This window comes from Salmo trutta, chromosome 21 (assembly GCF_901001165.1).
Source record: "Salmo trutta chromosome 21, fSalTru1.1, whole genome shotgun sequence".
Classification (NCBI taxonomy): domain Eukaryota; kingdom Metazoa; phylum Chordata; class Actinopteri; order Salmoniformes; family Salmonidae; genus Salmo; species Salmo trutta.
This window is the reverse complement of record NC_042977.1, coordinates 30,085,000-30,100,608: the sequence shown is the minus strand read 5'-3', so window position 1 is coordinate 30,100,608 and position 15,609 is coordinate 30,085,000. Positions and strand designations below refer to the sequence as shown.

General features: G+C 44.1%; 1 protein-coding gene across 1 annotated transcript in view; it reads left to right on the top strand.

The window, feature by feature from the left end:
- The first annotated feature begins 11,874 nt into the window (after positions 1-11,874).
- Positions 11,875-15,609, top strand: part of LOC115157130 (adenylate cyclase type 1) — a 71,979-nt gene continuing 68,244 nt past the window's right edge. Inside the window, exon 1 of the mRNA XM_029705108.1 lies at positions 11,875-12,483. Coding sequence (XP_029560968.1) covers positions 11,875-12,483 — 609 coding nt within the window. The remainder of the gene's footprint in view (positions 12,484-15,609) is intronic.

The window sequence follows — 15,609 nt, the reverse complement described above, 5'->3', positions numbered from 1 at the left end:
TTATAATTATCAATTTTAAAGGTCTTCTACACGCTCTTCTACATACAGGTGAAACTATGACAATGCACAGCATTCCGACGCAAACCCCAGGCACCAGAGATAAAAGAAGCCTCGCTACTTCAGGAGTATACATCATGAATACGCTTCTCCACTTTAACCCCTTCTAATAGCTTGGTATCTGTTGGTGCATCTCTCGACTCGTCCAGCTCCTCTGTTCTAACTGCTTGGTTGACTGACTGATGTTGTATCTCCTGGGTTGGAGACCGATGTGAACTATCTGAGAGTAGTAATGCTGCTGACCTAGGATCAGTTTTCACTTTAGGATAATAATGAACAAGATCACATGAACAGGGCGGCCCTGATCCTAAATCAGCACTCTTACTCTGAGATGCTTTGTAAATATGGTAGTACCAGTCACACTGCCAGCTCCAATATCCATAAATCAATTCACATTACAGTGAGTCCATACATTTTTAGTATATGGGCATGCTTGTTTATTTATCTTTCTATTGATTTCTAGATTAATTAGGCTACCATGCAGGAAATCAGTGTGTCAACAAAGTGACTCGCTAAAGAGCTTAGGCGGCCTAAAAATAGCAGCAGTTTTTCTTTCTAGAGTAATATTTGTTTTTCCTAACAAGCTGTGTATTAGTGATTGCCTGGAGGATTTCAGTCCAAAAATCCAATCTGGAGAAACAGCCAGGGAACTGGGATTATTAATCTGGGCCTATTCTACATCAGTGTGTGCATTCCAGACCCAAAGCAGCAGGCTACTTCCTATTGCTAGAGGATAACATATTATTTTATGGAGTAAGTACTTTACCTGTGAGGACTTGTATGAGGACTTTACCTGTGAGGACTCGTATGAGGACTTTACCTGTGAGGACTTGTATGAGGACTTTATCTGTGAGGACTTTTGATGCGCTAATGAAGTGCTAATGATCAAAACCCAGTAGACCTAAAGGCTCCAAGACTAATTCCCTCTGCCATACATTGTGTGTATGTGCGTGTGTGTGTGTGTGTGTGTGTGTGTGTGTGTGTGTGTGTGTGTGTGTGTGTGTGTGTGTGTGTGTGTGTGTGTACTCTAGCTTAGGATGGATCAATAGACAGGAGAATCCTCTTAATGCTGCTGATAGGTCAAGTCATCTAGGAGAGGCCAGTCACTGTGTGTGTGCTTGCCCATGTGCCCTGTCTCCTCCCTCCAGGGCTTTGCTCCACGTGCCCGATGCTGAACTGAAATACAGAGTGCAAGGTTGGTCTTACCCTGAACATGGGAGCCCACACACCCACCCCCTCGCACAGTCACACAGAGGCACACACAGAGAGGGATACAGAAAGAGGGAGAGAGAGAAAGAGAAACAGATAGAGGAAGAGGAAAAAGGAGGAATAGGAAATACCTAGAAATTAGTGTCTGATGGCAATAATAGAGGTAACACCTATGAGTCAGATATGATTTATTTCTAGTGTAGATATATTGGGGACCTTGACTAGGGAGACCGAGAGAAGATTGTGCAGGAAGTTATGCGATATAAGTGGATGAGGGTCAACAGTCATAGAGACTGGTTGTCATAGGGTCAGGTAAACAAATGTGACGTTCAGAACAACAACAAAAACAAGACACAGGTTTGTCAAGGTATGTGGAAAATAAGAAGAGCAATGTACACTGAATAAAAATATAAACACAACATGTAAAGTGTTGGTCCCATATTTCATGAGCTGAAATAAAAGATCCCAGAAATCTTCCATACACACAAATAGCTTATTTCTCTAAAAGGTTGTGGACAAATTTGTTTACATCCCTGTTATTGAGCATTTCTCATTCGCCAAGATAATCCATCCACCTGAGAGATGTGGCATATGAAGGAGCTGATTAAACAGCATGATCATTACACAGGTACACCTTGTGCTGGGGACAATAAAAGGCCAGTCTAAGATGTGCAGTTTTGTCACACAACACAATGCTACATATGTCTCAAGTTTTGAAGAATCGTGTAATTGGCATGCTGACATGCTGCATGCCTCCAATGTCATTTTAGAGAATTTGGCAGGACGTCCAACCGGCCTCACAACCATGCCAACCATGTACAGATTAAAATGGAAGAAAATAGAATAGAGCCTGTTCAAGTCCTATACAACCCATCCATTCTATCAATTGAAGAAGAATGGCGCCGGAGGAGATGGCTGCTGTTTTACGGGCTCCTAACCAATTCTGCTATTTTTTAACGTTGTTTGTAACTTATTTTGTAGATAATGTTTCTGCCACCGTCTCTTATGGCCAAAAATAGCTTCTGGACATCAGAACAGCGATTACTTACCTTGAACTGTACAAAGTTTTTTTCTTTAACGAGTCGGACGCAAAGGATTTACTCCAGATACCCGACCCGGTCTATTTGCATGAAGAAAAGACACCGATTGTCACATCTACTCCTGCTCCTCCTCTCTGGCGCTCGTTGTAGCCAGTTTACTCATCATTACACGCTACTCGTGTTTCTTGTTTTGTTCATGTTTCATTTATTATTAAATGTACTCCTGTACTTGCTTCCTGACTCCCAGCGTACATGATACAGAATAACACCTCACCAAAGGGAAACAACAGGGATTTTTTTGCTTTTTGACTGGTGACGTCGGGTCCAACGTTCGTCTGCCGAAGCACCCGGGGATGCCTCAGCTGGCTCATCAGGCTTCCATGCCTCAGCTGGCTCGACAGGTTCTCAGGCTTCAGTTGGCTCGTTAGGCATCCATTGCCGAAGCTACCGGGATGCCTCAGCTAGCTAGTCAGGCTTCCATGCCTCAGCTGGCTCGACAGGTTCTCAAGCCTCAGTTGGTACGTCAGGATTCCCGCGCCTAAGCTGGCTTTACTGGTTCCCACGTCTCAGCTGGCTCTACAGGTTCCCGCACCTCAGGTGGCTCTACAGGTTCTCGCGCCTCAGTAGAAGTGATCGGCCCACTCCTGGTCCTCGGGACCGTCCTTCTGGTTGGTGTCCTGCTACTGTCACGTCTACTCCTGCTCCTCCTCTCTGGCGCTCGTTGTCGCCAGTTTACTCATCATTACGCACACCTGCCACCGTCGTTACATGCACCTGCGCTTCATGTGACTCACCTGGACTCCATCACCTTCCTGATTACCTCCCCTATATCTGTCACTCTGAATGGTTCATTCCCCAGGCATTATTGATTCGGTTTCTGTGTTTCATGTCTGTACGCTACTCGTGTTACATTTATTATTAAATTCACTCCCTGTACTTGCTTTCCGACGACCAGCGTACACCGATACAGGGGACGCAGGTCTGGGTGCCTTGAGAAAATTAATCGGCGAGCGGGTAACCCGCCTCTACCATCCGTCCTATTGGCCAACATGCAATCATTGGAGAATAAACTGGATGAACTCTGTTCAAGACGATCCTAACAACGGAACATTAAAAACGGTAATATCTTATGTTTCACAGAGTTGTGGCTGAATGACGACATGGATAATATACAGTTGGCTGTTTTTTCCATGCATCGGCAAGACAGAACAGCTGCGTCCAGTAAGACAAGGGGTGGCGTTCTGTGTCCATTTGACAATAACAGCTGGTGCGCAAAATCAAATATTAAGGAAGTCTCAAGGTTTAGCTCGCCTGAAGTAGAGTATCTCATGATAAGCTGTAGACCACACTATTTACCAAGAGAGTTTTCATCTATATTTTTCGTAGCTTTCTATTTACCACCACAAACCGATGCTGGCACTAAGACCGCACTCAACGAGCTGTCTAAAGCCATACGCAAACAAGAAAATGCTCATCCAGAGTCGGCGTTCCTAGTGGCCAGGAACTTTAATGCAGGGAAACTTAAATCAATTTTTCCTAATTTCTACCAGCATGTTACATGTGCAACCAGAGGAAAATAAACTCGAGGCCACCTTTACTCCACACACAGACACATATACAAAGCTCTCTCTTACCCTCCATTTGGCAAATCTGACCATAATTATATCATCCTGATTCCTGCTTACAAGGAAAAACTAAAGCAGGAAGTATCAATGACTCACTCAATACAGAAGTGGTGAGATGACACAGATGCTAAGCTACAGGACTGTTTTTCTAGCACAGACTGGAATATGTTCCAGGACTCGTCCGATGGCATTGAGGAGTATACCACATCAGTCACCGGCTTTATCAAAAAGTGCTTTGATGATGTTGTCCCCACAGTGACCGTACGTACATACCCCAACCAGAAGCCTTTGATTACAGGCAACATCCGCACTGAGCTAAAAGGTAGAGCTGCCACTTTCAAGGAGCGGGACTGTAACCCGGACGTGTATAAGAAATCCTGCTATGCCCTCAGGTGAACCATCAAAGAGGCAAAGTGTAAATACAGGACTAAGATACAACACTGGCTCCAACGTTTGTCGGATGTGGCAGAGCTTGCAAACTATTACGGAAGACAAAGGGAAGCCCAGCCACGAGCTGCCCAGTGACACAAGCCAACCAGACAAGCTAAATTACTTCTATGCGCGCTTAAAGGCAAGCAACACGGAAGCATGCATGAGAGCACAAGCTGTTCTGGATGACTGTGTGATCACGCTCGTCGTAACCAATGTGAGTAAGACCTTTAAACAGGTCAACATTCACAGGGTCGCAGGGCCTGACGGATTACCAGGACTTGTACTCTGACTGGCAAGTGTCTTCTCTGACATTTTCAACCTGTCACTGGCCTCGTCTGTAATACCTGCATGTTTCAAGCAGACCACCATAGTCCCTGTGCCCAAGAACACCAATGAAACCTGCCTAAATGACTACTGACCCGTAGCACTCAAGTCTGTAGCCATGAAGTGCTTTGAAAGGCTGGTCATGGCTCACATCAACATCATCATCCCAGAAACCCTAGATCAACTCCAATTTGCATACCGCCCCAACAGATCCACAGATGATGCAATCTCTGTTGCATTCACCACTGCCCTTTCCCACCTGGACAAAATGAACACCTACGTGAGAATGCTGTTCCTTGACTACAGCTCAGCATTCAACACCATAGTGCCCTCAAAGCTCATCACTAAGCTAAGGACCCTGGGACTAAACACCTCCCTCTGCATCTGGATCCTGGACTTCCTGACAGACCTCCCCCAGGTGGTAAGCGTAGGCAACAACACATCTGCCACGCTGATCTTTAACACAGGGGCCCTTCAGTGCTGCGTGCTTAGTCCCCTCCTGTACTCCTTGTTCACCCATGACTGCGTGGCCAATCAAGACTCCAACACCCTCATTAAGTTTCCAGACGACACAACGGTTGTAGGCTTGATCACCGACAACGATGAGACAGCCTATAGGGAGGAGGTCAGAGACCTGGCAGTGTGGTGCCAGGACAACAACCTCCCCTCAACGTGATCAAGACGAATAAGTTGATCATGGACTACAGGAAAAGGAGGGCCGAGCACGCACCCATTCTCACCGAAAGGGCTGTAGTGGAGCAAGTTCAGAGCTTCAAGTTCCTTGGTGTCCACATCACCAACAACCTATCATGGTCCAAACATACCAAGACAATCGTGAAGAGGGCACGACAACGCCTATCCCCCTCATGGGTCCTCAGATCCTCAAAAAGTTCTACAGCTGTACTATCGAGAGTATCCTGACTGGTTAAGTCACCGCCTGGTATGGCAACAGCTCGGCGTCCGACCGCAAGGCGCTACAGAGGGTAGTGCGTACATCACTGGGGCCAAGCTTCCTGCCATCCAGGCCCTCTATACCAGGCGGTGTCAGAGGAAGGCCCTAAAAATTGCAAAAGACTCCAGCCACCCTAGTCGTAGACTGTTTTCTCTGCTACCACACGACAAGCGGTACCGGAGTGCTGAGTCTAGGTCCAAGAAGCTTCTTAACAGCTTTTACCCCCAAGCCATAAGACTCCTGAACAGCTAATCAAATGGCTACCCAGACTATTTGCATTGACCCCCCCCCCCCCTTTTTTTTAACGCTGCTGCTACCTGCTGTTTATTATCTGTATCTATACATATTACCTCAACTACTTCGACTAACCTGTATCTCCGCATATTGACTCGTACCGGTACCCCCTGTATATAGCCTTGTTATTGTTGTTTTTATTGTTGCTCTTTTATTTATTACTTTAGTTTATGTAGTAAATATTTTTCTTGTAAGTAAACATTTCACGGTAAGGTCTACACTTGTTGTATTCGGCGCATGTGAAAAATAAAATTTGATTTGATTTGAATCAATTGACATGTTGTTTTCTTTCATGTCGGTTTTTTTCAAGTCTTTTATCCTGTGAGTGTCCTGTGAGTGTCCAGACTGGGTTCTGAGGCAGGCTGTCACATGTATCTTCGTCTTCTGACGATATAACGAAATCGTCGGTGAAGGAGGACCAATACGCAGCAGGTATGTGTATGCTCATTTCGACTTTTTATTAGCTACAAAATGAACGTACAAAAATAACAAAACAGAAATAACGATCGACAAAACAGTCTGGTAAAGCATAAGGCTTACACACAGAACAATCACCCACAAATAACAACCACAAACACACCCTACTATATGGGACTCTCAATCAAAGGCAGATAGACAACACCTGCCTTCAACTGAGAGTCCCAACCCCAATCAACACAACATAGAAACACACTCACCAGACTACACATAGAAATACATAAACATAGACTTTAAACCAAAACCCCGGAAATACTAAATCAAACACCCTTTAACCAAACACTCCACCCTGAACCACATAAAACAAATACCCTCTGTCACGTCCTGACCAAACTACAATACTAATTAACCCTTATACTGGCCAGGACGTGACACAGGCCAGGGTTTGTGGCCATGATCAATAATTAGGTGGCCGCTAGCCTTGATCCTAATTATCCTAGCTTTGGAGGAGATTAGCCTGCACCTGAGCCCCATTCTCAGCCTGTCTTAAAAACAACTCCCTCCCAATCAGCCTAGCCTCACTACCCAGAACCTCTAGCATCAGCCCAATAAAGGGAAATACAGGTGGGGACAAGACACCTTAGTTTATCAGTTTACTCACCAGATCTCTCTCTCTCGCTCTCTTGCTCTGATTTTCTCTTTCTCACCCCCCCTTCTCTTCCATAGCGACTTTGTGGATTAGTAATGAACCTACGTTATTGTTGACCAATACCGTTAACAGAGGCAGTTATTAGAAGGGCTAGAGAAGGGAGATGGAGGAGATCACTATGAGCAGCAGAACGTGTGTGTGTGTGTGTGTGTGCGTGTGTGCGCGTGTGAGCCTACCCTAGAGTAGGGGATGTTTTTAGAGTGTGACAGGCAGCTCAGACAACCAGTCGTTCTAAAAATAAACGTTTCTAAGGAGTTCCTCATGTATGTCTCTATCCAGGGGCCAATCTCAACTGCTAAACTGATACCAGAAGCAGCCAGGTAAATCGTCTGTTAACGCATCACAACACACTTAGTTTATTTTCACTGGCATCTGTTTGTTCTCGCCGTCATCATCCATTTTTACATCCATCTATAGAACGCATGGGGATTGAAGTTCAGAGTATTTTTTTTATTTATTGAGGTTGTGGCATTGTAAATCCATGAAAGCCATTGATGCAATATTCATCATGTGTATATACCAGATATTTAAACAGCAGATTAATCAGATACTGCTCGCCCAACTTAGACTGTCTGCCTGTCTGTATGTCTGTCTGTCGTCCTGTCCGTCTATCTGTGTCGGTAATAATGATACTCTTACATGAGGATGTACAGTAGCTACTACCGAGCAGCAATATGGTCAAGACAAGTAAGACAGAATGTCAGGCTCATAATAATGGGTGGTCTACATCCTGAGTACCACATCTTTGTGCTCCTTTGGGCCAGCTAGGTGTTGAAATGTCACTGATGAAAAGCAGTGCCAAGCCCAGGCCTTTTGGGGAAGGAGCCCAGAGGCTGTCTGAGGTCTGTGCAGTTGACAGATGCACACTCCGGCTCTGTCCCAAATGACACCCTATTCTCTATATAGTACACTACTGTTGACCATATCTCTGGTCAAAAGTAGCATACTATAGGGAATTTGGTGCAATTTGGGGCACATACTTGGCCTCTCATTGTCATGCTGAGGAGTTGGTGATCCCTAGATGTGAATCAGAAATAGGTCATCATATGGTGTGTGATTGTTTGAATAACGGTTGTGATTTACTGTATACCAGGGTTGGGGTCAATGCCATTTCAGTACAGTCAGTTAAGGAACTGAATTGAAATTCCAATGTTACACAAACCCTAACCTGGATATACTAGCTATCAGTATTAGCTATCAACTTTTTTCTATTTTTCTCGTCTCTTTTCTTCCTTCCACCACAACATCAACATCCTGTGCATCGTCTCTCTGTTTGCATGTTATGGCATAATCACTTATTCAGAGCGAGTTACATCATTGGAAGCCAGCGATGCAGACAACTACAGAGAGTGTCTGTCTGGGTGAAATAGTTCAGTGTTCTGCTTCATATAGGTAGACCATCTTTCAGCTATCACACGCCAACCTCTCCCTGGCTCAGATGGGTCATGGTGTGTGTGTGTGTGTGTGTGTGTGTGTGTGTGTGTGTGTGTGTGTGTGTGTGTGTGTGTGTGTGTGTGTGTGTGTGTGTGTGTGTGTGTGTGGCCGTCATTTTGCCTCTGATGGATGACTAATCTTCTCCTGGTAATGACTGAGGAGGAGCTACCTTCTGAATGCCAAGCAGCTGGATAGGAAGAGATGGAGCGAGAGGGGGGAGAGAGAGAGTGACAGTCAGGGAGAGAAGGAGAGGGTGAGTGAGAGGAGAGTAAGAGGGAGAGAGAGAAAGAGAGGAGGGAGATGGAGAGGAGGGAGACAGAGAGTGGCTACAACACCATGAAGCCCCAAAGAATGTTAAAGATGAGACACATGTTTCTGAATTCCCTAGCTGTGTCTGATTCAGACTGATAGTATCTAGATCTCCTGTGTAATAACCTGTGTACAACATGAGCTTTCGTGTTTCATTGCATTTGACCATGAAATACAATACACACATACAAGAGTGCAATATGAAGAGGGGGCTGCTTGAAGGAAATTATTATCTTCACTCAGCAAACTCAATGCAGTAACCGGATATTGTAATCATAATTATACTGTATTCACACAATCACTAAGACATAAATAATATATACAGTACCAGTCAAAAGTTTGGACACACCTACTCATTCAAGGGTCTTTCTTTATTTTTACTATTTTCTACATTGTAAAATAATAGTGAAGACAACAAAACTATGAAATAACACATATAGAATCATGTAGTAACCAAAAAAGTGTTAAAAAAATGAAAATATATTTAATATTTTAGATTCTTCAAAGTACTCACCCTTTTCCTTGATGACAGCTTTGCACACTCCTGGCATTCTCTCAACCAGATTTGTGAGGAGGTCACCTGGAATGCATTTCAATTAACAGCTGTGCCTTGTTAAAAGTTATTTTGTGGAATGTCTTTCCTTCTTAATGCGTTTGAGCAAATCGAGGTAGGGGTGGTATACAGAAGGTAGCCCTATTTGGTAAAAGACCAAGTCCATATTATGGCAAGAACAGCTCAAATAAGCAAAGATAAATGACAGTCCATCATTACTTTAAGCAATGAAAGTCAGTCAATGCGGAAAATTCTTGAAGTGCAGTTGCAAAAACCATCAAGTGCTATGATGAAACTGGCTCTCATGAGGACCGCCACAAGGTTCAAGTAACAGACACATCTCAACATCAGCTGTTCAGAGAAGACTGTGTGAATCAGGCCTTCATGGTCGAATTGCTGCAAAGAAACCACTACTAAAGGACACCAATAAGAAGAAGAGACTTGCTTGGGCCAAGAAACACGAGCAATGGACATTAGACCAGTGGAAATCTGTCCTTTGGTCTGATGAGTCCAAATTTGAGATTTTTGGTTCCAACCGCCGTGTCTTTGTGAGAAGCAGAGTAGGTGAACGGATGATCTCCGCATGTGTGGTTCCCACTGTGAAGCATGGAGGAGGAGGTGTGGTGGTGTGGGGGTGCTTTGTTGGTGACACTGCCAGTGATTTATTTAGAATTCAAGGCACACTGAACCAGCATGGCTACCACAGCATTCTGCAGCGATGCGCCATACCATCTGGTTTGCGCTAAGTGGGACTATCATTTGTTTTTCTACAGGACAATGAACCAACACACCTCCAGGCTGTGTAAGGGCTATTTGACCAAGAAGGAGAGTGATGCAGTGCTGCATCAGTTGACCTGGCCTCTACAATCACCCGACCTCAATCAAATTGACACTTTTTTGGTTACTACATGATTCCATATGTGTTATTTCATAGTTTTGATGTCTTCACTATTATTCTACAATGTAGAAAATATAAAAAATAAAGAAAAACCCTTGAATGAGCAGGTGGGTCCAAACTTTTGACTGGTACTGTATGTTCACAGATGTGTCCAATATTGGAGTTATTCATATGGAATCACATTGTATCTTATGGATTTTCTGTGTATTCAATGACTAGGACCTAAAGTTAGGAAAACATTGTAGTGTACTAGAGAGAGAAGAGGGGAACTGTGGGTTCGGTCTAAAGTGAGCTCTGCAATACTGGGTATTTTTTTGTTCAAGACAGGAGACGACTAAGACGGGGAATGACAAAGCGATATTTAGGATTTATCCTTCTCTCATGCTTTTTTCTTTTTTTGGTGTTCATTCTGCCTCTCCAGATGTCACAAGCTGCTCTCCTACACATGACAACTTCACTTTGAACTTTAAAAAGATGACTTAGACTTGAAAGAACATGCTCTCCCTCTCTCCCTCCCTCCTTTGTTCTTTCAAACAAACACACAGGCCTAGAGATACGCATACATGCACTCACGCACATAAACAAACGCACACACACACGCACGCAGACACGCACACACACACACACACACACACACACACACACACACACACACACACACACACACACACACACACACACGCAATACACACAAGGATTCACACATCCATGAGTTCTGTGATGATTCCTGATATCTTCCAAACAACTCTCTTCACCTGGCAGAGGTGATATAACTGTCTATATAAAAATACACAGGTGGCCTCCTCCCTTGTGCATTGCTATTTTTACAGCTACTCACAGATATGTGAATGTGCTACTGTTCCTCTAATTGGGGAATGCACACAGTCTATTAATGGATCAAAATGGATATCATTTTATAGTGCAATATATAACAGTTATACAGCAATGATGTTATTCATATGCCTGTTAGCTGATACATGATATACACAGACATTAATTGTGTTCTGTGCATAGGCCCCGAAGTGCCATACCTGTTCTCATTTGTATACATGAAACTCAGTAGTCTACTTTAGTTTGTGCAAATTAATTGTTCTAAGATATAATCGACATACTTCTTCTGACTTAAACCTACAGTAAATAGGCTACAGTATAGCTCACTAAGCCCAGAGAAATATAGTTATTTGCTCTGTGTGGGGACTGTAGTGCTAGCTACCTCTCAAATCTCTGTTTTGTGTTGGAGATCTGTTGAGTTACTAATACGTGTCTTATCTCCACTTCATAATGCGCAGGCGTGATCCAATCTAAGCCTAGCGAAAAGCTGTTAGATTCAGAACTCGACCGTCGTGTGTTCGAGTCTGTTTCCACACTGTATTCCTCGCCCGAGTGAAACAAAAGCCACCGACAGCCTACTTTTTGGAGTCTTCCTCAAGGGGAGAAAATGCTTGCACGTTTCCTTGGTGACTGATCTCCACGAACAACAGATTTCAACCTGTGGATACTGCGTGGCGTGCCCCAGTTTCCAGCCATAGGGATCCGGGACGCTATCCCCTCTAGCCGGCTGCGTGCTTGATTGTTTCCCGGCGTCGGTCTGTGGCGCGCTGTGTGGTCCAGTGTCTCGTTTATGAATGGCCCTGACATGGAGGAAATTCCGTTTCAGAAAGTCAAAACTCGGCGGAAGAAAAGCCACTGTCCACCCGGCGTCCCTCTGACTACCATTGCATGCGAGGACGAGTTCGACTGTAAGGAGCTGGAGTCTCTGTTCCAGAACTACAACCTAAAGCTGGAGCAGACGTCCACTCTCAAAGCCCTGGCGGTGCTAATCATCATGGCATCGACGCTGGCCGTGGTGGAGTTGCTTTCCGGGCCCAATCTGACCATCTCCAAGGGGTCCCATCCTGTCCACTGTATCGTCTTCGTATCCCTCTTCATTGTCACCAACGTCAAATACCTACAGGTGACCCAGCTCCAGCAGATCGTCAACCTGACCTTGCTCTTCGCCTTCACCTTCTCGTTCCTCTGCTGTCCCTTCTCCCTCGGCGCGGTGGGGCTGGAGCCTCCGACCAACCCGGAGCAGGGCATGTGGCAGCTCATGCTGGTTACATTCGTCGCCTACTCGCTCCTGCCCGTGCGGACTCTGTTAGCAGTAGTGTTTGGAATAATGATTGCCATCTCTCATATCATTGTGACAGCGACCTCCGTGACAGTCAAGACGCAGAAATTATGGAGAACGGTAAGTGGGTGCATACTAATTTGTATGTGTGTATACATAGTTAACCACCAGGCTGTTCAAGGCATGGCTAACGGCTTTATGAAGAACCGATGAGGGATGACATCCGCGACAGGAAGCAATGAGTAGGCCTATGTCAATATGAAGTTCAGCACCGTCAAACTGGACAGCGACCGGCAGCTTTTCATACGTTTACATGTCAGTCATTTAGCAGACGCTCTTTTCCAGAGCGATTTACAGTAGTGAATGCATACATTTTCATACTGGTCCCCCGTGGGAATCGAACCCACAACCCTGGCGTTGCCATGCTCTACCAAGTGAGCCACACCGTACTACAATGTCTCGCTTGTGGAAGACCTACAAAGTTAAATTCTTAAATTAAATATATTTTAGGTTTATATATGTAATGGTTTAGATTTATGTAGAATAGAAACAACTGTGAACGTGTGCTGGATGTAGGTCTACAGTAGGCTGGTAGACATGGCAAGGCTCTACAGTAGCTTGTAGAAAGTGCAAGGCTGTGCGAGATGATGAACGGAGAGGTGCTCAGTAGCTCAATCTAAACTCGGACTTCAATGACGCGCAGCGGATTTTGATACCCCTCTGCTCTCCTGTCTGTAGAGGTTATCTCACGAAGTAGGTTTGAGGAGTTAATGAGGTAACGTTGGTCAACTCTGAGTTCAATTCGAGATAACCGGCCATACGAAAGTGTGTCACCTTTTAACAGGTACATTTCTATGACAAAGATACCTTCAAAACTAACCTGCTCCGGGATAGGCCAACTCACCGCTAACTTCACTTACCGTGAATGAAATGACAGCCACGAGTTGAGGACCAATGAAATCAGATTCCCTCCCTCTTGCTAAGATTGCGTCATCATCCCCTTAATTTGAGAGATGACTGATTACATATTTTATTAATTAACGTTGGTTTGTGTGTTAAAAAAGAGTGATGTTAAAATATATCACATCATATGGAAAGCCGTTTTAACATATATTTATATATTTTTTATATTAATAATTCATCTTTTTTATATAAATAATTAATTTGTTGATATCAATAATCATATGATAATGACCTTCATAGGGGCTGAATTCCATTTGCATGCTCCTACATACAGTTGCTCGTGAAAGTCTACACACCCCTTGCAGTCTTCACATTTTGCTGCTATAAAATGAAAAAAAAATGGATTACATTTTATTATTTTCCTATAGATCTAAACAACGTACTGCTCTTTTTCCAAGTGAAAGAAAAATTATAGAACCTTTTTTCAAAATAATAATAAAAAAATAAAATAATAATGTGTTGGTTGCATGTATTGATTGAGTATGTCAATGTATTGATTGAGTATGTCAATGTATTGATTGAGTATGTCTCACAGCCCATTAGTTAATACTTGGTGGAAGAACCTTTGGCAGCCATTACAGCTGTGATTCATTTGGAATAAGATTCTACTAACCTTGCACAACTCTTGGAGCAACATATCCATTGTTTTTGTCAAAATGACTCAAGCTCAGTAAATTTGGTTGGGAATCATTGACAGACAACAATATTCAGTTCTTGTCACTGGTTTTCAAGCAGATTTAGATCAGGACTGAGACTACTAGACCATTCAGGAACACTCAGCACCTCTTGGAAAGCCGTCTGCTGTGTCTTTCGAATTCGAATTAGTTTAATTGTTTCGCTGAAAATAAAACTATGGCAGGTTTTTAGAAAACTATGGCAGGTTTTCCTCTTAATGTTTTACCTGTCCTTTGCTCCTTTCATATTCATTTTGATCCTAACATACAGTACTCCCCAGCCCCTGCCGGAAACAAGCATATTCATCTCATTCAAAATCATTCATACCTGTAATGGCTGCCAATGGTGCTTCCACCAAGTTCTCCTATACGCTTCATGCTGTATAGGGGACTACATCTGCAGGCATCCCAACAACTACATAGTTAAGTTCTTGGATGACACCGCTGTCCTCGGGCTCTTAAACAAAGGCTTTGACACCACTTGCTACAGGGCAGAGATTGAAGGATTCGTCAGCTGGTGTGATGAACATCACCTACAACTGAATGTGAAAAAAAACTGAGGAGATGATCCTTGACCCTAAGTCCATTGGGGACCACAGCCCCATAGTGGTAAACAGAGAGCACATTGAGCAGGTGAACTCATAGTACCTGGGAGTCCACATTGACAGTGGGCTGTGCTGGCACATCCGTGTGGAGAGTGTGCTCACGCGTCCAACAGCACTTGCACTTGTCGACACAGGGTCTATTGAGTCAACCAGAAGATCATGCTCCTCTTTTATAGATCCACAATTGAGTCAGTCCTACCCTACGGCATTGTTACATGATTTGGTAACCTGACAGTGCAGCTCAATGCCCACATTTTGAGACTGACCAAGACAGCAAGGAAGATTATAGGCATGACACTTCCCTCCTCGCTCCAGGACATTTTTTGATGAGACCATCATCAGACTGGCCAGAAAGGTCATATGGGACCCCACTCATGCACTGAACACAGAGTTCCAGCTGATGCCATCGAGGAGGCGTTACAGGGTGCCTATATGCCGGCCAAACCGATATAAACATTAGTTTGAACCCCTGTCAATAAAACTGCTTAACAGCAGGGCAGACATAGAGACTGTAGGCATTCATCATGTGTTATCATGCTTGCTAAATAAATGCCGGCGGAAACTGGAGAGCGAGCCTTCAGCTTTGTGTTGTGGCCGGCACGTGCGACCTGCCCGGCACGTGTGACCTTTCTGTGAATCTGATTGGTCAAGACACGCACAGAGCCTACAGCAGCACTCTGATGTGAAGGACAGAGAAATTGTGCATGAGTTGACAAATCATGAGGCAAATCAGTAAAAAGAAAAGCACTTTGTTCCTCTTTTTAACGCTTTGCGTCGATAGATTTTATTAAATGAAATCAAAAATTGTGTGCCATAGTTAATACTTGGTGGAAACATCATTGGTGAATCATTTTGAATAAGATTAATATTGTGGTGGCAGCATCATGTTATGGGTAGGCTTGTTTCCGGCAGGGGCTGGGGAGTATGTTACCGTCAAAATACATTTGACAGATAAAAAGTTAGAGGAAAACCTGCAATAGTCTGCTGAAAACCTAACCTTGCAA